At 39.9% G+C, this 25,657-nt stretch overlaps 1 protein-coding gene across 7 annotated transcripts in view; it reads right to left on the reverse strand.

The window, feature by feature from the left end:
- Positions 1-25,657, reverse strand: part of PALLD (palladin, cytoskeletal associated protein) — a 406,810-nt gene that overhangs the window by 199,368 nt on the left and 181,785 nt on the right. For all 7 annotated transcript variants that reach the window (XM_025921710.2, XM_086703911.1, XM_086703908.1 and 4 more), the window contains 5 exons: positions 25,043-25,148; positions 21,968-22,042; positions 17,225-17,366; positions 16,677-16,700; positions 2,024-2,143 (listed from right to left, as the gene is read on the reverse strand). In XM_025921710.2, coding sequence (XP_025777495.2) covers positions 2,024-2,143; positions 16,677-16,700; positions 17,225-17,366; positions 21,968-22,042; positions 25,043-25,148 — 467 coding nt within the window. The remainder of the gene's footprint in view (positions 1-2,023; positions 2,144-16,676; positions 16,701-17,224; positions 17,367-21,967; positions 22,043-25,042; positions 25,149-25,657) is intronic.

The following is a 25,657-nucleotide window of genomic DNA, read 5'->3' on the forward strand; positions in this document are numbered from 1 at the left end:
AAGTTTCAAACAGGATTAAAGACAGAAGTTGGTAAAAAAAAAAAAAAAAAAAAAGACAATACAAATAATGTCAATTAAAGACAGAAGTTGGTAAAAAAGAAAAAATGACACAATACAAATAACGTCAATTAAAGACAGAGGTTGGTAAAAAAAATGACAATACAAATAACGTCAATGAATAATGCTTCGTTTGCTCACATTTCCGTGTGGATCTGCACGAACACACCACCCATTAGCTCAAACTATAACGGCTTTATGTGGTACATGATGGATACGCATTTTATTTAAATCTAAGGAAAGTAAAACTCTGAGTTTAAATAAAATGTCTTATGATCGCATCATGTTTTTCCAATTCAGATAACTGCCACAGCTGTAATTCAGTACAAAAGAAACTTACTTGTTAACTCTCAACAGAGAGAAAGCATCTTGCGATAAGATCATGTCATCCTTGGATTCCCCACCTTGCCCAGAGCCCAGCAGAGCTCCAGGAATGGACTCAAAAAGGTTTACTGAGGTCAACTGAACGCTCAAAACTATTTGTTGATTATGTTCGGCTCCCAGCAGATTTACCCCAGGTGAAAATGGGAAATACCGCATGCCAATTTTTGCCACATAAGATGCTTAGAGCCCAGAGTTTTGGCCACATTGCTGGGATACTGCTATGCCCATCTGACGGGACAGTCTTCAAGCCAGCTCTGCAACAAACCCTGCGGGCCTCCCTGCTCTGCAGCTCCAATCACAGCACTGGCGTTTCTGTTGCCCATTTAAAGTACCGATTCCTATCGACTCCATCACCAATCCAGTGAACTTGACATTTCTTAATAAGACGAGGAAGCATTTACAACTTCCATTTTAATATCCTTAAGCCAGTCTTGTTTGTGCCTCTGCTGCCACCTAGCACCAGCTTCTTACTCTTCCAAAGAGATCCAAGTGCAGTTCCATTGTTCTCCCCAAGACTATCTCATGCAGCTACAACCTGTTTCTTGGTTCCCTACTGTATGTACTACGTGCCAGGCTTGGCCAAAGCACTATTTTAAAAGCTACTGTAAAATAAATAATAGAAATGAGGCAATAAAAGCAAGCTAAAGTGGGGCACCTGGGTTAGCTCAGTTGGTTAAGCGTCCGATTTCGGCTCAGGTCATAATCTCGCAGTTTGTGAGTTCGAGCCCTGTGTCGGGCTCTGTGCTGACAGCTCAGAGCCTGGAGCCTGCTTTGGATTCTGTGTCTCCCCCTCTCTCTGCCCCTTCCATGACCATGCTCTGTCCCCGTTTCTCAACAATAAATACATGTTAAAAAAAAATTTAAAAAAAAAGCGAACTAAAGTGAAGCTACTTACTAATAGCAGAAAGTAATCAAGTAAAGTTCTAAGAAAATAAAGGAAAAAGCCATTTCATGTTATCTTTGCTAGTGGTACATTTCTGAGTTTTAAAAAATATCCAAGCAGTTCTGCATATTGGTTTCAACAGTATAATATACTGCTTCAGTTTTTCATATCAGAGTTATAGCCCACTTTCAATGATAATTTGATTTCTAAGATCTTTACGGCTTCTCCGGGTTACGTTAGGTTTATCTTGTATTACCTTTTCAGAAGTTTCAATCGAGGCTTAAATAAGGATTTGTTTGTATGAGTACCGGCACTCCAGTTGGAACTGCTGACAGCACTGACCGCGCCTCTGATGCAGGGGTGGCCTTCTGATGTCAGCATGATTCTAGGTTGTATGCGGATGTTTGGAAACCAGATCCATTGTTTCCAAGACCAAGTTGCATGACTGAGAAAACAGCCCCATGTGTGTTGAGTTGCTGCACTGTCATTATCTTTTCGTTCTTCATCTCCATGTCTACGCCCTCTCCCCACAAAGCCTTTGTTTCCTGACCAGACGTTGGTTTGTCAGGATAACTCCTGGAGTGGCAGCAGGCATTCCTAAAGGCTGAGCTCTCCTCTGGGGTAGTTCTTCCTGCTGTGGTGAGCCACACACTAAATGCTAGGGAGCAGAACCCAGTTGATCTCTTACTGCTCACATACCTGAGGTGACAATCAGCTGGGCAGTACTGGTTACTGAGCCGTAATCATTTCTTGCGGAGCACGTAAAGACCCCTGCATCTTCAGGGAAAGTCTCAGCGATAACCAGGGTACAGATCTCCTCTGGAAGTGAAAAGAGCAGAAGAACTCATCAGAGTGAAACCATGAAGTCACCTTGAAGAAGTCGGACACCCTGCCTTTCTAAAACAAACAAATCAGGCAACAATTGGCGTAGAATCTCTTTACCTACTATTCACAATAGAGTCTCTACATTTAATTTAGCAGTTCAGTGTAGCGGCAAAAACTTTGCCGTCAGACCTGCGCTTTGTGATTTTTGGACAAGAGCAGTCTTGGTTTCCTCACCTATAAATTGGGGATAATGTATACCTAACGGGGTATCTGTGAAGATGAAAGGAGATGTCTGCAACGTGTGTATCTCTGCACTTGGCTCGCGAGAGATGCTCAGTAGATTCCGGCTCCATTCTCCTCCAGCTAGTTTGGTTCAGTATGTGTGGAAACTCTTTCAACTACAACGCAGCTGCCTTTTACATCTGCTCAACCGAAAAGCAGTTAGTGGGGAAAATCAACCTTCTCTGAAATGCTGACAATGGGGGAGTGGGGGGGGGGGAAACAAAATATGTAAATGCTGGGCCTACGGACAACTTCTTTGGAAGCTACCATTACACAGTGTGGCAGTCTTGCACTTGTAGAGCGTGAAAAGCCCAGACTCTGGAACCAGCTGTCAGGGCTTGGATAAGGGTCTTGCTGTATCTTGCCTCTGTGACTTTGGTCAACGTTCCTGAACGTCAACATTCTTTCTGTAAATTGGAGGAGAAAATAACAGAACCTACCTATAGGGTATTAATCATGCCTCATAAAATTAAGAAGCATTAAGCACCACAGGGTTACTGTGGGTAATGATGATCATGACCGTAACAACAGCTGATGGTTACACAGCCCTCATCAGGCACCAGGTACAGTTATCAGCACTGAAAATAGATTTAGACTTAAGCCTTTTGTCAACCTTACAATTTAGATTATAAGCCCATTTTATTGATAGGAAACTAAAGCACCATAAGGCAAATTGGTTTGCCCAAATTGGTTTATGAGTGGCAAAATTAGAAATCAAGCCCAGTCAAGTTCCAGACTCCACACTCCCACCAACCACCTATTCCTGTGACAGGCTATACGTTGCACTTAGGCCACTGCCTGGCACATGGTAAATGCTTTGTTGCCAGTACATATTCCCTCCCAGTTAGCATTAGAAAGAAGCTAGATCTAGAATGTATTAACTAATTTCAAGTTGAATACTTATCTATGCTTTACCAGTAAAATAAAGATTATATTGGCAAATGTTAAGAGAATTGATATTTTTCTGATTCCCACACTCTATCGATTATTCCCATATTATGTAGGTAGGGTAAGACTTTGTACAGACTTTCTAGAAAAATGGCTGCAATTAACCTCCTCTCTGCATCCACACCCCTTTGTAATGTGACTTGGCAAGCCCTTCCATCACGTGCACCATCTAGTTGCCCTAACCCTTGAATTCCAGCTGGCCTTGTGAGTTGCTTTAACCTAGAATGCAGTGGAAGTGATATCGTTGGTCAGTGCTGAGCCAAAGCCTCAAGGGACCTTGGTCATCCTGCTCCATCTCTTGGAGCTCTACTGAAGTCCCAGGTGAGTAAGACTATGCTGGTATGCTGGAGGAAGAGCTACAAAGAGCAGAGGTAAGCCATTTCAACAGGTACCATCCTAACCTAACTCCTTCCCAGCCAACCTGGAAGCTGACCACAGCCGGAGCAAGTTAGTCCAACTGAGGTTGGCTGAGCCTGGTGCAGACCACAGAACTGCCCAGCTGAGGCCAAGCCAAATGGCTGACTCCCAAAATTATGAACTAAATGAATAGTTGCTGCTTTAAGCCATTCATTTAGGGGATGCTGTCCTGGGGAGCAATAGCTAACTGATGTAAATGGAGAAGAGAAAATATTTCTCTTCCAACCTCCTTTTCTGACAGTCCACAAAGGCAAACTTTTGAGACTTGTAGAATAATGTACCTTCTTTCAACTATCAGTAATAAAAACTAGCAAATTTGTCTCAAAGCATATTTTATGTTTTAAACACTGGAAGAAAAAGTGCTAACTGCAGGTTAAAAGGCCTACCTTACAATAAAAACATTTTTACCTATTAAAAGGATCTTTAAGGATCTTATTTTTAAAACACAAATAAAAGTAATAAATGTAGGGGCACTGGGTGGCTCAGTCGGTTAAGCATCCGACTCTTGATTTTGGCTCAGGTAATGATCTCACCATTGTGGGATGGAGCCCCACCTGGGGTTCTGTGGTAGGTGTGGAGCCTGCATAAGATTTTCTCTCTCCCTCTCAGTCTGCACTTACCCCACTTGCTTGCACTCTCTGTCTCTCAAAAAATACTTAAAAAAGTAATAAATGAAAAATAAAACAAAGTATAAAATGAAAAAGACTTCCTTTATATTCCATTCATGAATTCCATTCATTGACTTTATTCAATTATATCTTGCCTTCTTAATAATGTCACTTTGTTTCAAATGGAATTATTTTCTTTTTGAGAGGGTGGTATCCCTTAAGACTTCCTGTGTTAAAAATAGTGAAAAATACTGGTTAATTAAAAACTCACCTCTGGTGTTTCCACAAGTAACTGGGATACTTTTGGCAGGCAATATAACGTGATCACACTGGGTTATACTGCAGCAAGCAGTTTTATATACGGCAACATCAGGCCTCAGATGACTTAAGACAAGATGACTTTGATAACTCATTTCATGTCTCACCTCTTAGCGACACACATTTTTGAAATTTTGCAATCAAAATAGACTTTAAGAGGCACATTTGGTGCGCCCACTACAAATGTAGATTTAAACAGAGAACACCATAGAATCTTCTGGCTTTCCCAGTATTTACCTCGGTGGAAAACAAAGCCAACTGGGCTCAATAATAGCAAACTATTCAGTTCCAATTGCTGTAGTGTTGATAATGGCACAAGAAAAATTCATTCAAATTCTGAACCTAGGTAATATACTATGTTTTATCATTTCAATAATGTATTTCCATAAATCGTGCTCAAATTATGACCGCATCTCATAAAACAGGAGTTGTGGTGTAATGGGTTGGGTAGGTATGAAGTCAGGCATGCTCACCTCTGCTCACCTTTGTCTCAATCAGTGTAAAAGGTTCCCTGTCTCAGGATGCATCTTGGAAACTGGAAAAGCACCATGAATACATGGTGGAACTATGAAATGCAATGTATATTTCAAGTATTTTGGTATTTTTAAATCAGCAATTTTTATTTAAAAAGGTGAAAAACTAAAAGAAAAAATAAATGACAACTATGAAACTGGCAGGGCTCTGCATTACTCTGGTTTTACTTATACCTTACATCTGGCCTTTCATACACAAAGATCTAGATATAATTATTATTTAAATTCAACTGCATGTCTTAGCTCCTCAATAAGATCAGGCTATTGCAACGGGGAGGAAGGAGGGCTATTTATAAGGTTGGGTGCAGACTATTAATTTTTTTGAATGTTGAATCATGATGCGGTTTCCCAAACCTGTTAGATAAGAATCACCTGGGAGGCTTGTTAAACATGTTGATTACCTAACCCTCTCTTCTCCCCTAGAGATTCTGATGCAGTATACTTGAGGTGGGGCCAACGATTTAAAACACAAAAAAACACTTTGCAGTTTATTTTTATCTTCAGAAAAGTATGGAAAACTTTGCCCTCAAAAATGGATTTCACACATTTTTTTTATTGCAACCCACAGAGGGGGAAAATACATTTTGTACCTGACCCAGTCCCATGCATACATACACGTGTATAACGTAAACGTTTCTCAAAACAATATTTAAGATTATATGAAGTGTGCCTGACTATTTTCTTTAAAATAATGGTGGTTGTCCTCTGCTTTCATGGGTCACGATCAGCAGCTTTAAAAACATACTCTATAGGACCTAGCACAGCTCCTGGCTCAATAAACACCAATAAATTCTGACAGAGGACTCTGGCACATTAAAAAAAAGGGGGGGGGGAGGTGGCTTCAGGTAAAGGTTTGAGAGATATGGATACATGTGAAGTGCACAATTATTATTTGATTAAAAAGTTCACTGAATAGAAGAAAAACAAGAGAATAAGAGAAACCATGAGGTTATCCTGTGGGGTTTTTGTTTTTCTTACTGTGCTGTACACAATTGTTGGCCTTCCAATTGAAAAGGAAGATAGAGGGGCATCTGGGTGGCTCAGTCGGTTGAGTGTCTGACTTTGGCTCAGGTCACGACCTCACGGTTGGTGGGTTCCAGCCCCGCGTCGGGCTCTGTACTGACAGCTCAGAGCCTGGAACCTGCTTTGTATTCTGTGTCTCCCTCTCTCTGTGCTCTCCTCCACTCACTCTCTCTCTCTCTCAAAAATAAACATTAAAAAATTAAAAAAGAAAAGGAAGATAGAAAGTGTGGAAATAATTCAAGTTGGAGCTTCATATAAGAGTAATCATTTGGAAAGTGAGATATATCTAGAAAGGTACAAGGGATAGGAAATTTTTAAAAATTTTTTTAAGCTTTATTTATTTTTGAGAGAGAGGGAATGTGAGTGGGGGAGAAAGAGAGAGACACAGAATCCGAAGCAGGCTCCAGGCTCTGAGCCGTTAGCACAGAGCCCTATGTGGGGCACAAACCCATGAACTGTGAGATCATGACCTGAGCCGAAGTTGGATACTTAACTGACTGAGCCACCCAGGCGCCCCGGGATAGGAAATTTTATAACTAAATACACAGGGTTACAGAATGAGTTAAAAGTATACTTAAACAGAAAGAAAAAAAATGTACTTAACCAAAGAAGGGAAAACTTAGGATATTAGTACCATAAGGGATTTTGGAGTTGTCTAGCCCAAATCTCTCATTTCTTCAGGTGAGTTCTAAAGTGATTTTCTCAAGGTCATGGTTAATTAACATTAAAGTCAAAATTCGGAAGACTGTCATCCTGCCTCCTATGAGCAAGCTTTTTTTCCCCCCTCAGAGGACAAAGCCTCTCTAGTTGTTCTGCATTTTTCCTAGTTCAGGGCACAAGGAACTCCGTGTAAAATGAGGTAAGGAAAGATTTAAGATAGGAAACAAGGAGTTTTCTGAATCTGAAAATTTTAATTACTCTCACTACCCAAGTAATTCAATAGGAAATTCATCGGCACAAGGAGATGTGCTGTGTGTCTTCAATGATAAATTGGAATAGGATATAAGACCAGTCAAAGGGCTTGTAATGTGGACATACTGGCATCAGAAGAAAAACAGCCTGATCTTTTGAGATTTGAGGGAAAAAAAAAACCCTCATATACTGGCAGCCCTCTGAAGATGGGCTTACGGCACAGGTAGGTCACCTCTGTCCCCTGTAGCAGATGCTGCTGGAAGCCATGAAGCCTTCCCAGCTTTCAGCTGCACCGAGGTGCATCCTGCCCAGGGAGCCACTGCCTCAGTCCTGCACTATCTCCCCAGTGTTTGGCGTTCTCTGGAAAGGTCTTCTCTCAACCTTGGATTATTCATACCTAGAAAGATGGAGTTTCTGGAGACACTTGGAGAAACTTCCATCACCAGTTCATGCCTGAGAATGCCTTAACTGTAAACATAGACATAATTCTGTACCTTGAAACCTACATTCAGAAACAGGATAAAATCTTATCTAGCAGGGATGATGTAAAGTGGTTTTGGAGTTGATGATCTTGCCAATTTTAAAGTTCCTTATGCTACCTATGATTTTGTGATTTTTAGTTATGCCATTAAAAAAACACCCTGACCTACTATATATAATTACCCCTTCTAAACCATAGGGCACTTTTGCGAATGAAATTTTATCATCACCCCATCCTTCCATGACTCTGGGGACAGATTACAAATCCTCAATGTGGTCACAGAACCCTAAATGACCAGGCTGCTGCTTACTTGCCAGGTTCCTTTTGTGCCTCTCTCCTTCCTTCATTCTGAGCTTCATGCACTCTGGCTCTCCCCGCAAAGCCACATTTCTTTCCGTCTCTAAGCCCTCAGCCTGATGCTTCCACCTAAACATGATTTTCTCAGAGGAGTCTTTTTTGATTAGAGTTGGTCAGATCCACCATCTATATTGTAATTTTAGGATGGCAAACTCTCCTGGGAGACAGCTCTCACACCTATAAATAATTTTTTGTGAAATTAGTATGTTCATTTCTGGTACCTTGACTACAGCCCCTGTGAACATGGAAAGCATTTGGTCTGTTGGCATGTTATCAGCATCTCTCCGTGAATATTTTTGAATAAATGTATGAATGAAATTTAGTTCCCAGGAAAAAAGTAAACATTTGCTTTACAAAAAGACTGTTTCACATTTGACTGAATAAAACTCATTGTATGCGAGTTTCCAGGAATACTTCCATTGCATAAACGTATCGTCACGTACAGATTGATTAAACTTCTAGAAAAGGCTACAACCTCACTGAACACCATCACCACCACAGAAGGACAATCATTGGGATGTTCCTCTAGTGATCTTCACACACTGCTATGTCTCAGTGACTTGTACTAGATAAAATTTTAGTCAAATGCCCCAGAGCTTGTTTAGCTTTTCTATTCTTAGAAAATTTCGTCCCAAAGTGACACTAGGCTCACATCTTGTTCAGAGAAAGTAAGCATCATGGCTTGTATGGTTCTGACACGACCAAAATGAAGAAAGCCATGAGGAAATGAGATGAGCTAGGCTATAATATTGCATTTTCATCTGGAAGCATCTTATTTGAACAAAGTCCTTTAAGACATCTGTAAAATACATTCTGGTCAGAAATGGAAGTCAAGAGATGACTGTTTATCTCCAACAAAGGTGGTTAGAGGCTTACTTATCTATTTAAAAAACTGTCCGTTTTAAAAAATGGAAAAATTTTAAATTACCAGTAGCTCTATGATCCATTTTAATCCATTTTTCTTAGATGAAAGGTTTTGATTGGATGGCATGTGATAAATTACTAAATTGGAAACTTACTGTTGATACTTTTTTTTATAGTTAGCTAAAAATTACTTAATCATGTAAATATCTCTCAGAACTCAACCATGAGTTTCATTAAGATTTTTGGACGTACTTAACACTTTGTTAAATACAAATAACTTTGTTTGCCAAACCTTATAAAATGATGAGGCAGCAAGGATAATATTACTTATGTCCTTTGGGTGATAAGGGGACATTTTCATAAAATGCCTTCTTTCATAGCTTCCCCGCCAGCCTTTGGAGTCCGGCCTAACTAAAAAGAAATCCAGCTTTTACCTTCCAAACCAAGTGGGTTTATCTAACACAACTGATAAAAACGAGTCTGGGTTAAAATCAACAAGATGAGATTCAGTGCTGGTAAATGTAATGTTTGCATAAATTTTCATAAAGGATTTTTTTTTTTGCAATTGCAAACTGTATCATATATAGAGGATATTTTAAATGCACGGTTTAAGGAATAACAATAAAATGAACCCCTGTGCACCCATCAAGTCTAAGAAATAAAATATTACTAATACTTTAGAAATGCCCCCATGCCCTCCCCAATTGAATCCTCCCCCTTCTTTTGAGATCATCCGTCCTTTGATTATGTTTCTTGTATTTGTATCCTTCAAAAAATGTGTTTGGTTTTTAAAAATTGAGTCCTAACCACAAGTCTTACTGTGCAAAGAAAAGGCCAACTTGTCAGAAAAAGTTTACAGGAACTATCTTGGGGTGTAAACTGGCTTCAGCCTCCCCATGATGTTTACAAAAACCACCACAGGAGTAATCGGCAGACAAGTAACCCTGAATGAGTCCTGGGAACCTTAAGGCTTACCTCCATGAGGAAGTCTGTTGGGGCTAAGTGTGGGCAGGAACTGGACAGCCAGCACGAATAGCTGGGGAAGTAGGTGTCCCTATGCTTTCTGTTTTTAAGTTCAACGTGGCCAACTTCCAAATCTCAGCACCAGAACAAGTGAGACCGGTGGCGGAAGGGAGGATGAAATGAATGTTCTTAGCTGAACCGGGAGGCTGTGCAGGGAGGGGAGAGCACAACAGGCCTGCCACCCTGCCATTCTGTCACCAGGGTAAAGGAGGAAGCAGTGGCGATGAGCTCTTAGTGCTGAAAACTTCAGTGTGTCTGTCTCTTGTGCCCCACAACTCCAGTCTGGAACTATCCTCCATTCCTGACGCCCAGCTGTCACCCTCCTGCAGGGCTCCCTTTGGCTCTCATCTGCACTTGATGGCCTGCTTCCCATCCACCACATTTTCCTCTTTCTAGGGGAGTTCTCTTGCTGGGTAGAACACATCCCACCTGAAGAGTTGTGGAGGAAAACCTCCGAGACCTTGCAAGTCTGGAAACTCTTGACTGTATCTTCACAAAGAATTGAAGGTATGGCAGGGTATAGGATTCTAAGTTTGAGGTAATTTTACTTCAGAGTTTTGAAGGTTTTGCTTCATTGTCTCTTCATGTCTAGCATGACTACTAAGAAGTCTGAAGCCATTCTATCTTGTTTTATGTGCCTTCATGTTTTTTCCCCTGGACACTGGCAGAATCATCTCCTTGTCCTGGATATTCTGAATTTCATGATGCACACTGCTGTGAAGTTATCTTCATCCACTGTTCACACAGTGAGTCCTTTCAATCTGGGAACAGTTACCTTCAGTTTAGGGAATTAAAAAATATTTCATTGATAATCTCGTCCCCTTATTTGTCCTCTCCTCTGGGATTCCAATATATAGGTGTAGTCTACTTAAGCAAGTTCTCTAGTGTATCTACTCTTCTTACCTTTGCTCTTATAGTCCTTTGCTGTCTTTTTGCCCTACTTTGTGAAACATTTCCTCAACTTTTATTTCTGCTACCAGCTTTCCATTCCAAGAGCTTTTTTCTGAATGTTCCTCCCCTCTTCTTAAGGCATTTTCAATTTCACTCTTTGGATGTGCTGATTTTCTTATCTGAGAAGAGGGTTGGGTTTTTACATTTTCTTCTCTCTGCAAGTCTGTTTTATTCAAGTTGCTTTCCAGGGAAGATGCTTCTTTTCTTCTAGATCATCCATGATGCAGGTTTCTTCAGAGGTTTTTTCTCTCTTTTTGTTGACATGGTTCTGAGTTGATTAGATGCTCAGAGGAAGACAGAGGAGCTTGCCCACTCTGGCCTTCCCGGTATGGTGATCTAGATGGCCTCTTTGTTGGAAAAACTCCCATATCACACATATGGATTTTTTGTTTCTCTTGGGATGTTCAGATTGCCCAGAAAGGAGTCCTTTAGGCTCTGCCTGGAAAGGAAAGGCTCACAGGCCAGCATTCTAGAAGGTCAGTGCAGAAGATGACTTGGAGTAAGATCATGGAGAATTTAGAATTCTAAGAGTCACTGAGTTTCCTTTTTGATGCACTCTCAAATGTGCCTCTCTTCCAAAAGATTAAACCAAACTTTCTTGGTCCATGGGATCCTAAGTGTCTCAGTAATAGTTGTTTTTTTTTTTTTTTTTTTATGATGCTCCTAAGCCAAAATATATACCTTCATTTGTTACGTAGTTATTTTGAAAGAATATAGTAAGTACTTAGGTCTTAACAAGTTAGTTACTATTAGAAAAAACACATATAAGTTGAAAGAAAAATATTATTTTATTCTTAAATAACCACAATTACTAACTAATGAATGCATGCATCTGTTGGGTACTGCAGAACTCTTGAGATCAGATGGGACACAGCCAGCCTCATTTCATGTTCCACATTGATTTTCATGTGGCACTTACTTGTTTAGCACATGTACACATCAAAAACGCAGTTTCACATAGATATGATGTCATAGAAAAGAATGTGGAGTGACCTCATGTTGAAACCCTGAACTGTTTCAAGCTAATAGCTGTGTCTATCAAATGCTGAGTATCATTGTACTTGCATTAAAATTTTCAAACATTACAGTACCTCTGTCAATCTGTGTGGTGCCCCAGGGCACCTCGTCACACAGTTTGAGAATCACAGGTTTCACACAATCCACTTTTGTTTAAACTTTGTTTAACCTTTAAGCTCTTAACTATGTATAATCTACTGGGATCTCAAACATCTTTACCATTGCTGTCCTACAACTCAGCACCTTAGTACATCTAACAAATATAATTAACTTCACATTCTGAATCACAGAATCAAAACATGGATTCTATTATAGAAGATCTAAGATGATGGGTGGCATTTGGTCAGCAGAGATTTATACTGAAAGTACAAGGCATCATATTTTTATAAGTGTAACTTCCCAGCCAGCAAGACACGGGATTTTTAATTTCGCATACCACCAGACAATGCTATAGAAGTAACTCAATACAGTTTGTGGCTATGTCCAGACAGCTGAGTAAGGGCCTGAGTATTAACAGCTGTCAAATGAGTGTTCTGTGCCCTCCACACCACCTCCACCCCAGACTAGTCTTTGAAGGATTCAATCAGTATAAAGTCAGAATGTCAAGGAAAGAGGCCAGAGCAGGTAATATGACAAACGGATGTTGGTCTTAAGTAAGCTGACTAGCTATTAATTCACAAAACAGTCTGAAAAGATTTGTGATGCAAGCCGACTTCTGTCTAGACAGAGAAGGGAGTGTAAAACACATTAGACAGATACAACACAGTAGTGACAAGAAAAACCTGTTTCAGTCTCTTAAATGCATTAGGAGAGAATCTGGTGGTTCCTTTTTTTATCTGAATATCTAATCCCTAATGGGGCTATATCTAGGTACTAGTGAATTTCATTTCTAGAGCTCTAACACATGATTTTAAAAGGGAAGAAGCATAAAGAGATAAAAAGAATGAAGCAGGGAAAAGCAGAGAGGAAAAGAGATTGAGCACCAACTAGGGAGGAGAGAGCAAGAGTGAATGTGTCAGAGAACTGGAGAGTAGGAAGAGAGGGTAATAAAACCCAAATGCTCAGATATGTTCCTGAATTTCAAAGACTATTTATGTTTTAGCATTCGGAAAACATCACTGGCCTAGTCTTATAAAATCTGTCTCTTTCCTCAGATGTACTGTAGTCATGTCTGTTTTTCTGCTTTCCATTTAAACAGTGGCTAAAAAACGGTGATCAGGGAAGTCAGTTCCTGCATCCACTTTATACAGTTGAATAGTTCAGTGGCCTAATGGATAGCCAATCAGGTCATTTAAGGAAAGTAAGCAGTTCAAAATATCTTTTGGGTTTTTTTCCCCCAACAATGTCGATGGTCAACTTTAAGCTCAGGGTAAGGAAAACAATTGGCTACTAGTAAAAGAATCAGAATCATACTTAGTTTTGTCAGGCATGCCAAAATACTGTTTAAATAGAAATTATATTTTAACATTTGCTTATTCTGAAGTTCTCATAGCAGCAGCTCACAGAAGCAGTCCACTTGAATTCATTTGTTTAAAGGGTTTTTGTTTAAAAAATATGATCATGAATTTTATTTGACACTACATGCCTATTGTAGATTCCCTGATGGAGAGCATTTTAATGCTCTGGCATAAAAGAGAAATGAGCAATTCTAGTAATGTAATAAATATAATTGTGGAGAAATTATCGGTTCAGGGAAAACTAGCTGTGTGTGTGTGTGTGTGTGTGTGTGTGTGTGTGTGTGTGTGTGTGTTTTAATGTTTATTTTGAGAGAGAGAAGGGGGTAAGGGCAGAGACAGCAGGGGAAGGGCAGGGAGAAAAAGAGAATCCCAAGCAGGCTCCAGGTGGTCAGCACAGAGCCAGATGCAGGGCTTGAACTCATGAACCTTGAGATCATGACCTGAGCCAAAATCAAGAGTCAGACACTTAACCAAATGAGCCACCAACGCCACACGGGTTTTGTTTTTAATAGCTGACTGTATACAAGTTTTTTTTTCTTTTATATTATTTTTTTAATGTTTATTTACTTTCGAGAGAGAGAGAGAGAAAGAATGAACGAAAGAACAAATAAGCAAGAGAGGGGAAGAGAGAGAGGGAGTCACAGACTCCGAAGCAGGCTTGAAGCTCTGAGCTGTCAGCCCAAAGGCCAATGCAGGGCTCGAACCCACGGACCACGAGATCATGACCTGAACCGAAGTTGGATGCTTAACCAACTGAGCCATCCAGACACCCCTTTTTTCTTATATTGACAGATTTCGTTGACATATTTCTGTACCAAGATATATTTGTTCTCAGCAAATTCTATTATTGTGCTTAGAATGGAAGAGTCCATTTTCTTTCTTTCTTTCTTTCTTTCTTTCTTTCTTTCTTTCTTTCTTTCTTTCTCTCTCTCTCTCTCTCTCTTTCTTTCTGAGAGAGAGAGAGGGACATTGTGAGAAGGGGAGGGGGAGAGGGAGAGGGAGACAGACAGTCTTAAGTAGGCTCAATCTCACGACTCTGGGATCATGACCTGAGCCAAAATCAAGAGTTGGACACTCAACAACTGCACCACCCAGGCACCCCTGTTTTCTTAAATGCTTCCAGATCTAACTAAAGGGGGAAAAATAAGAAAATTCAGTGAACATGAAAGGAGAAACTTATATTGCTAGGATATGCAGTTTAAAAGGAAGTTCCCCTCATTATCTTGCTCTTTTCTTCATGATTTTGCCATGTTAAAAAGGCACCGATGTATGTCTAGAGGTCATTTTATCCACCAAGCTGAGAACTAATTTTATTAAATAATCATGATCAAATCATGATTGTGCTAGAAGCAAAACAGAAAATCATAATTGAAAAAGTTTGTAGTTTGAGGGATAAAAGGGAAGAGGATGGAAAAGGGGGGGGTGGTAGCAGACATTTCTGTTCTCCCTCCACACCCAAATTTATTCCTTCTTAGCCAATATATTGAGTATTTTCAATTTCCAAATACATATGTACTCAGAAACTAAACTATGCAGCTTCTAACCAGTGTTATGAGTTTTCAGATGATGGTTAGTTTATGAATTTCCAACACAGATCATGGAAGATATCTCATAAATCATCATCACCTCTGTAGGTAACGACAAGGGATAACAACATGATGAAAAAGAATTGCACGAATTTGCACAAAATCCACAACACAACATCAAAAGCAGTAATCCGTTCCAGTAATAATGCTTTTAGAATTTGTGGCTCAAAACTTCAGTTTTATTTGCACATAAAGTATCGTAAGATATAAACTGCCCGTGACTTTTTCACATCAACGTTTTTTGTAGATAAAGAGGTATCTGGCTCCTACTTTTATATCTATCAATAAGTCTATTTAAAATAGTAAACACAAGTGTGCCCTAACATCTTAGCTCATGCAGCAGATGGAGTCTCAGAAGTTCCATGTATCAGGGAACCAGCAAGATGCAATTTTTTAATTTGTAATTTTTTAGTATTTATTTTGAGAGAGACAGAGTGTGAGCAGGGGAGGGGTGGAGAGAGAGGGAGACACAGAGTCTGAAGCAGGCTCCAGGCTCTGAGCTGTCAGCACAGAGCCCAACATGGGGCCTACGAACAGCAAGATCATGACCTGAGCCGAAGTCGGACGCTTACCAAACTGAGCCACCCAGGTGCCCCAAGATGCAATTTTATATAAAGACCTATCACAGAATATGAAGTTGTCTATTTCTATGTTTTGGAAAGTGACTACAGTATTTGGTGTGGTGACTGACACATTAAGTGGGGCAACATCTCTGGTTGTAATCATGACAAGAAGGCACTAGATCAATTCCAATTGTTCCTTAAGGATGCTACTCAGTACCCTTTAACCTTTGGATCCTAAAAGGATCACATCCTACTTTTAATGGCCCAATGCTCGGATGTGAGAGGTCCGGGACTAACCATAGTAACCTGACCTGCAGTAGCCCACTGAGAACTTTCAAGTTGTCAAAGAAGGGACAGAGCAAAGCCATGGCTCCTAAGGGACATGATGGCAGAAGCTGCTCAAAGCTGGAGAAAAGCACAAATCAGCTTTTCAACCTTTGGCAAGGAGTAAGGAAAACTGTAATTTTGCCAAAGGGAGAAACACAAAAGAAAGTACTCTTGAGGTGGGCGTCCTGTAAAATACACAGAGAAACATTATTGTTTCTTTTTCAAATGTTGTTTTAGTTCATGAGGAGTCATAAATATCCACGAAGTCTGAAGCAGAAGAGTTGGATCTGGCGCTTCCGGATAACATAGCACTCTGATGAGGTCAAATGACCCAGTAATTAAGAGAGATCCTAGGGCAAGATGACTTTCTTCATGCTGGGAGAACTGTACAAGTTTATGGCTCAGGCTACATAAATGAGAAATACCGGTGGTCAGTTTTGCTTACATCTCTGGGCTGCTCTCATGTGAGACGCATTTCTAAGCTGGAGGGTCGAGCTGTTCCTGGGCTTTGGTTAGCGAAAGTATGTAGCAGATGGTTCTTTTCTACTGGAATTTTAGGACGATTTTTTTTTTATTAACTTGCTTTGCTTTCTGAATATAAAAGACTATATTTAAAAAAGCCTTAAACCACTGAGCTTGACCTTCTTGTCTGAATGGAACTTAATGTTTTACTAATAAAGAAGTTGATGTAAAATGCAGTGGACACACCCCATGATAAAGAAGATATTGTCTTTAAGGGGGTTTCGTATTTCCAGCGAACTGCAAAAACATGGTTCTGCTTATGGCTTTAAAACTGAGACAAAGAACTATTGAAACCCCAAAGATACGTTACCAACGAACAAAAAGAAAAAGCTTCTTACCAGGTTCAGCTGTAGATCTAGGTTCTGTTTGCCACATGAGGAAAAAATAAATCAAAACAGAGTATTAGAATGGGATTCCATTAATAATAAATCCACCTACCTTTTCTCTGTCTAGGACATGTCTACAGAATATAGGGAACTCCACAGTACAAAAGAGTAAAGTGATAGATCAATTTATATTTCTAGAAATACAGAAACCCAAATTCCACCAGTAACAAACAGCTTATACTAGGAAGTTTTATAAACCACAATCCATAGAGGGGCTTATAGGAGGCTTATACTCCTCCTCAAATTATTTGCCCTACTTTGAGTTCACAAGTTGTAACATTTTCTGACGTATATACAACTTTCATTAGACTTTCAAAGGGTTACACAAGTGACCACCACTGCTTAAATACACTGGACCCCACATATTTGCAGGTTATCTGGTCTTAGTACTCTCCCAAAAATAGAAACCAATTCATCCAAATGACTAAACCCTTCTTGGTTTTTTGGAAGCTTGAGGGAAGAAAATGAATGAATGTGGGAGAATGGGCACCTCTCCTTACTTTTCTGTAGAATTCTGAAGTCTGGAGAGTCTTGGATTTCACTCCCTTGTCGGAACCACTTGACCTGCAAAGGGGGCGCTCCTCGGACCCGGCACTCCAGTACCACCACCTGACCCTCTGATGCAGCTATGTTTTGCAGTTCCTAAAATTCAAGGAAAACACTCCCTGTTAGACTGGTGCACATGTCCACAATTTCACAACAGACAATAACGCTTCCAAAGCTTCCCGGAAAAAAAAAAAAAAAAAGGCAAAACTTGCATCATAAGATAATTACCACTAACTCAGATAAAAAGAAACACCTTTAAACCCATTGGTTGTCAGCTTTTCATAATCTCCATGTAATGACATTAGTAGGGTTTACTACTGGGCCTCTGGAAACTTCGTGTCTCTCTGCAAATTTATTGCCACTTCATATTTATGGAATTTTATGGTAATGCCTGTTACCTTTATCTACATTTAAGAGTCAGCTGGTGGAATGCAAACTTCCCCAAACCATTATATTTCATATGAACGTAGATTCCTGGGAAAACCAGACAGGAAGGAAAAAAAAGGCATACGTTTGTTTTCACATGCTCCAACTTTCCATGTACTCCCCCCCCCCACCCCCCAACACACCTTTGCCAATGGGTTTCCTACATCAGGTTTATTAACATGGTTTATTAACACAAGGGGCTTGGGGATTTTCTCATTTTAAAGTTCTGAGTAAAACAATAAAACCCATAGTACATCTCCCTTCATGACCTTCATTTCCTCTTCCTTTGCAATTACCCTCGCTGCCCCGGACCCCACTCCAATTCCAGACCAGGACATTTTTACAGTCCGACGGATTAGAAGTTAATTTGGCTTCACAGATGCAAAGAGGTAAAAGCTTTTATACTTGTTATTAAATATCAAAAGATGCCCAGTCTTCTTCCATAGGTTCTCTACCTTCTTTCTCCAGGAGGACCTAGCAATGGCTTAAACTTAACTTTTGACTTTTTAACTAAACTTTTTGACTTTTTAAACTTCTGAATTCGCAGCATGAGATCTTACATAGGTCATATAGAAATCTTAAAATAATTCAAATATGAAAAAGCAATTCACCTGTACATCAACCAAAAGCAAACAAACTTACATCAAGAAGTTGTGTGGTCTTTTCGGTTTCATTTATTATTTACTTAGGATTATCTGAAGGGATGACAAATGGCCTGTTGGGAAAAACAAGTGTTGTGGCAAATGGCCTTCGGTGAGTGTGTTAGAGCTCTAAGGAAATTCTCAAAGTTGATGAGGTTGGCAGAGGAACTATGAGAATCTAGTGTTAAGTCGGAGAAGGCATTTGATAATTTCGGTAGTTAACAAGAATGCCTTTTTTAAGTAAAAAGGTTAAGATTATTAACTACTTCTGACTGCATTCTTCAACCCCCCCCCCCTTTTTTTAATGTAGGAAATCTCTGGTTTTAAATGGGCTTTTTCACTTTGTGATCGGGTCCAGAGAAGAGCCAATTTAATGGACCACAGCAGGCAAAGTGCTGCTCACAGGCTCCAGGTTGTGTGGATTATTAAACACTTCCAGGCTTGTCCAGGAAATTGCTTGTGGTAGATTTCAAAGGGTACACAAATATGTTTCATATTTGACCTTTCAGGCACCAAAGGAGACTCTGATTTATTAGGATTGTGTGTTTTGTTCAAACTTTGGAGAGTCAGAGATAGAGAAAATGGGCAGGATGCCAAGGACCTGAAGAGTCAAAACTCCAGTTAGGATCACAATTTGATTCCACCTGGAGCAAACTTTTTTTCTGTTTTTAATTTATTTATGCTGAGAAATAGAGAGGGGGGCAGGGGTGGAGAGAGAGGCAGAGAGAATCCCAAGCAGGCTCCACACTGTCAGCACAGAGCCTGATGGGGAGCGCGAACTCCCCAACTATAGGATCATGACCTGAGCCAAAACCAAGAGTCGGATGCTTAACCAACTGAGTCACCCAGGCGCCCTGCAGCAAACATTTTTATCTTGAGAAAAGCCACAGCCAGGCAGAATGAGCCACTAGGAGAACCTGCAGGAACATGATGAGGAGCACTGAAGGAGACTGCATTCAGAAGTTGTGCTTGGTAATCTGCACCACCCACTCGGTAAACTTTGGGACTCCTGAATGTGTTTCAGGTCCATATAAGGGTATCTCATGTCATATACCAAGCCCACCTGATATTGCAATTCCTTGAAGGGGTCCAACTATTTAGCAAGAAATGCCACATGAGGCCAGCTGCTCTCCCAGTCTCTCATGTGTCCCTACCGCCCAAAGTCCCACAGTCCATGCCAGCTCTGCCGTCCCAAGCGAAGCCCGGTGGCCCACAGGCAGAAGTGCTGCTCTGCCTCTGACCAGCTGCGAAACCTGGGAATCTTTACCAGAGTAGTAGGAGGAAATAGATGGAGGCACCTCTTAAACTGTCAAAGCCCACCTGGCGTTCACTGTCACCATCATGCCCCCAAAGATGCTAAGGGTGACAAAGGGAAAGCTAGTTTGAGATACAAAGGAGATCAGCAGATTTATTTTCTATACCTGCCCCTCCAAAACCAAAGCTCAGGCCCAAAAAGGACCCAGCAAAGCAGGGAGAAAAGATGCCCAAAGGGATAAAGGGGAAAGCAAATGCAAGGAAGGAAGAAAGCAATCCTACAGAGAACAGAGATGGTCTACAGTCTAGACACAGAGGGTAAAAGGCACCGAAAATGCCCAGGGAGGGGTGCTCTATGCTTCCAGTCACTCCATAGTTTGTGATTCCTTTATAAAAATATAGAATTCCTTTATAAAAATATAGAAGTTTGTTTTATGTTTCTTTTTACTACGCTGTGTGTTTGGCACACAGTATGGTTCATGGTTTTCTTCTGGAGAAAGGGGATATACCACTAATATGTCACTGATTCAGGAGGAACAAGGTTTTGTGTCTAGTTTTCAAGGATTTCTCTTGGTGCCCAGGAGGAATTCCCTAACATCTCTATATGCCAGGCCCCAGTGGTGAAGCCCCATGAGGAGGGAAAGCAAAACCTCACATCTTCTTTATCTACTTAAATCAAGAGGTGCATTGACACCCTCAAAATCAGCCGTGTCTTGGGTAGCAATACAGCAGATAACAGATTTCCTGGTGATGATCTGGTGAAGCTGTTTTCAAAAACCTCTAAAGTCACACAGCACCTGAATTATCCACACCTTGGTAACACGTGCTATTCTAAGCAACGAAGGACAACTTCATGGACTACTAGAGTGGCACTGTTTTTGTTAAGGTTTCACACAATCTTTTTTTTTTTTTTTTTCTTTTTGTAATCTATCCAGGAGGGGGCTTTCTTTTTTTTTTTTAATTTTTTTTTTCAATGTTTATTTATTTTTGGGACAGAGAGAGACAGAGCATGAACGGGGGAGGGGCAGAGAGAGAGGGAGACACAGAATCGGAAACAGGCTCCAGGCTCTGAGCCATCAGCCCAGAGCCTGACGCGGGGCTCGAACTCACGGACCACGAGATCGTGACCTGGCTGAAGTCGGACGCTTAACCGACTGCGCCACCCAGGCGCCCCGTATCCAGGAGGGGGCTTTCAAAGTTGTTGTCAAATATCATTTGTTGCCATGTCTTAAAGTAAATATTGTTTATGGAAAGATCTTTAATAAAGCTGGATTCAGGCTGGCTTAGAAGAAAAAAAAAATCATTCCCCCCAAGAAGACAAGCAAGATGCTCTTCTCCACTGCCTTGCATGTTTTATGGATTTGCTCTTTACATTTGTCTTTAGTTTACTGGGAGTAGACTTTTGTAAAAAGTATGAAATAGGAGTCCAATATATATATATATATTTTATCTCTGCTGAGGGATTCATTCTTTACCCAGTGATCTGCAGGTTTCTGTAAATACTGGAGTGTCTTTATGGGCTCTGTTCTGATTACCTGTCAATTTGTCTAGTCTTATGCCAGCACCATACTGTCCTAACTACTATATTTTTACAAAGTCTTGACATCTCCAAGGACAAATCTCCTGCCTTCCTTGCCATCATATGATTTTCCTTCTTCAGCAGTACCCTGGCTATTTTTGGGTTTATCTTAGAGTCAAATTGCCAAGTTCTAATTCAAACAAACAAATGAAACAAGGAACATGTTAGAATTTCAACTAGATTCATTAAATTTACAGATTAATCTGGGAGTCATGATTTCTTGACCATTTTCCAGTCCACAGACATGGTATTTCTCTTCACTTATTTAGGCCTTTTTAGAGGTCTTTCAATAAAGGTTTATAATTTTCTCAAAACAAAACAAAGACAAAAAAAAAAAAAACAAAGAAAGAGAGAGAAGATATGCTACATGGAACCATTTCTGAGTTGAGCAGTTGACAAATGAAATGGAGGTCATTCAGCTTGGCAAGGCAAAACACAAACTTAGAACAAACTGAATTATTACCCATTTTTTTTATTTCTATAAAACTTGTTGTTTCTCCCAAACAATTTCAAACACAGCATTTTGTCTTTTTTCCCACCTGTCTTGGCTTTCCCACTCTATTGTAAGCTCTATCAGGTCACTGACCATGCCCACATTTTTTAGACCCTTCACAAGATTATAATCACCCAGCAATTTTTCGGTAAATACCTATTTAGTCCCAAAGGTAACCATGACAGCCTACTGATCTGTTCGTTTTCATTTTTAAAGACTGCCACATGAAGCCACATGTGAATCCATGTGAATGGAATTTCAGGACCAAAGCAAACACAGAGAATGAGACTTGCAGATGTCAGACCTTTGTAAAAATTGGAGGAAAGGAGGCAGGAGTGGTTGCATCAGGTCGGCAGAGATACGAGGTTGGACTGTGAACCTGAAAAAGCAGAGACACAGGGATCAAATTCTGAATATATAAATTGCTGAACAGATGGGCTAAAGAAACCTTTCATTATTGGGATCACTCCACATGAATGAAACAAGGGAAAGAAAACATCGCCATATATCATTTTGCTGGTCTACTCTTACATACAGTACAGACATTGTTCTACACCCTCATTTCACATCTGTTACTCTTCTCTACTCAAAAGGATATTCAAGGTACAAGTTCCCTGGTTCCTTAGGGATCCATGAGCTTTTAAATGCTATTACCAAATGGATTTCTGTGTGTGGGGGTTTCACAGGGGTCTTTTCCAAAGTTCTCACAGACATTATATTTTATTTTTAAATACGGTCTGGATTCATTGAATTAAAAGCACAAGTTACTGGCAGTGGAGAGTAAATTATCAAACATCCCCCTACCTTATTTTTAACTTGAACTCTTTTTTGATATAAGGAATTATAGGAAGTTAAAAAGAAGGATACTGTTTTTTCTTGATATGCAAAAAATAAAGGTGCTGAAATACTTACTGAATGGAACTCATCTCTGGGGAAATAGAAGGATTCCAGAGTAGTAAATGGAAATGATTTCTCCTTCTACATTCATTTATTTTCAAGCACTTTGGGTTTATTCTGCTCTATATAAGCAATTGTTAGCTTCTTACCCTGAGATGATAGTGATCTGATATTATGTTTCTAAATATGACAAGATGTCATCAGGAATGTTGGCAGTTGTAGAGATGCTAGGATGGAAAGGGCCTATTCATTATCTTTGTAAGACTTTTCATTGGCTTGTGATTTAGGATTGGGTTTCACTTTTCACTGCCTTTTTATGTGCATAGACTATTTGAATACTTATACAGTAGTTAGTCTGTGCCAGCCGCTGTTCTAAATGTTATGTGGAGATTCACTCCCTAAATCCTCATGATAATCCTATGAGATAGAGAGATGGTATTATCTTCAGTTTACAGATGAAGAAGTTAGGCATAGAGAGGTTACATCACTTAGTCAAGGTCTCTTCGAGTTAGTAAGTGGTAGAGCTGGGATTTACACGCAGGCAATCTGGCTCCAGCGTGTTAAAATTTTATGTGACTGTTGCTGATGATAATAAAGCAACGGAGTTTCTGTGAGCCCTTCAGCCTCCTGCCTATACTGTCGGAATAGATTAGATTACCTTCCATTTAGTGCTCCTGTAGAATTTAAACCACTTAAAATGTACTGTTTACATTATTATGGTTTTACATATGTAAATACATATTTTCTGCTCTTAGGCTTTTTTTTTTTAATTTTTTTTAACGTTAATTTATTACTGAGAGACAGAGAGACACAGAGCATGAGCAGGGGAGGCATAGAGAGAAGGGGAGACACAGAATCAGAAGCAGGCTCCAGGCTCTGAGCTGTCTGCACAGCGCCTGATGCGGGGCTCGAACTCACCGTGAGATCATGACCTGAGCCGAAGGCGGATGCTTAACCGACTGAGCCACCCAGGTGCCCCTGCTCTTAGGCTTTTAATGTGTTCTGCAATATTCATATTTTTATATTTCTTATTTCCCCATAGGAAATAGGATTAGCATAGTCTCAATATTCATGGAGTTTTCTGAAAGATTCCAGTAGGTTTTATTGTATTTTTGCAAAAACTTAGTTATTAATATCAATTTACATAATTAATAATAATTATAAACTGGGAATGAAGATGGTGACAGATATTTTTTTCTCCAATGAAATGCCTAGCATGGTACTAAGCATTCATCACTTATCAATACTTAAATATCGAACACCAAAAAAAAAAAAAAAATCTACATATAATCAGATATATTTCTTTTTTTAAAATTTTTTTTTTCAACGTTTTTATTTATTTTTGGGACAGAGAGAGACAGAGCATGAACGGGGGAGGGGCAGAGAGAGAGGGAGACACAGAATCAGAAACAGGCTCCAGGCTCTGAGCCATCAGCCCAGAGCCCGACGCGGGGCTCGAACTCACGGACCGCGAGATCGTGACCTGGCTGAAGTCGGACGCTTAACCGACTGCGCCACCCAGGCGCCCCAATCAGATATATTTCTATAGGTTCCACTCTGATTTAGGGATTTAAAACAAATATTTAGACCATCTTTAAGTGAAGGTATACTGGCTGGTTCTTTTCAAGTTTCAAATGTCTCTTCTCTATGGTTTCTACATACCACAGATCCCAGAGTATTACTCTACAATACCTGAGTGCTCAATAGATAGAAGGCCTGGTGATGATGCTCACAGAACATAGTGATTAGTTAGGAATTAGTTTACACTTCAAGGGTGGGGGCGGGGAAGGCTTTTGTGAGTATTGTTTTTAAATATACACATCATAGCACAAAGGCAAAGTAACATACATCTAATTAAAACATTTAAAGATTCTAATTTTTTTTTTTTTAATTCCTGTTGTATCTGCAAAGTAAGCTCACTATTACCTCAGTAGTTTGTACTGTTGTTCTTTTTTGGACATGGCAGTCTTGTAATGAAATAAAAGCACGGTAAAAATGCTTGGTTAAGCCAATAATAATAATAATAATAATAATAATAATAATAATAATAGTTACTATTATTATTATGGCATGATTATGTTTAGCTCCTGGAAAAACTTTTGTTGGTATGTCAACTTTTCTTGCTTCTATTTTAAATGAGCTAATAAATTTGGCTAAATGGAAGAGGGCACAGTTGTGGAAGAATAATCAAATAGTCATAGCTCAAAGAGAGAGCGTATTATCAGGTTATTGGCTGTTAGAGATGTTCCCAATGGGAAAGCAGATGTTGACTAACTGGTACTAGGTTTTTGATTAAACATTATTTTTAGTGCTTAAAAGGAAGAACTTTACCTACCGTTTTCTTTCCTCCCCCTGTTGTGCTCCCACTTAGGAAAATATTGCAGGGAGTGTACTAGTTGGAATCGAAGCTGTAATCATGAAGTCTGCTTCACAAAGTTTGCTAATGAGTTTGACTCCTGTGGTTTCAGGTACGAGGACTTACCTGTTGAACAGGGATGGATAATGGCTGAATCACAGCTGTGGTCACTCCTGTCTTTGGAGATGATGATCCTATTGTCAAGGAAACAGAAGTTGTTTTCTTTTGAGCTCTGGAAAATAAAAAGGCAAGTGGGTTCCATCAGAAATCTTTTTTATGTTTATTCATTTTTGAGGGAGACAGCATGAGCCAGGGAGGGGCAGAGAGAGAGGGAGACACAGAATCTGAAACAGGCTCCAGACTCTGAGCTGTCAGCACAGAGCCCGACACGAGGCTCGAAACCATGAACCGCAAGATCACGATCTGAGCCAAAGTCGGACGCTTAACCAACTGAGCCACCCAGGCGTCCCAGAACTTTTTAAATCAGGAATTATTCTTTGAAAGATTTCCACAGAATATTTCAGTTTCTTTTTGTGTACTCAGTCCACTTCAATTGTAACTGCTTCAGAAATGGGAAACCATAACCTACAGTTAGAATGGCTATAGTCAATACATACATAGAATGGGCCTTATAGATTTTACCAAAATAAATACATGGGTAAGAGAAAAGGAGCTATATATAATTCAGCCATTATCAGAGAACCTAAAGTTTGATGTTGGAAATCCTGAGAAAAGAAAATG

The sequence above is a fragment of the Puma concolor genome, chromosome B1 (assembly GCF_028749965.1).
Source record: "Puma concolor isolate L17-30 chromosome B1, mPumCon1.1.hap2, whole genome shotgun sequence".
Classification (NCBI taxonomy): domain Eukaryota; kingdom Metazoa; phylum Chordata; class Mammalia; order Carnivora; family Felidae; genus Puma; species Puma concolor.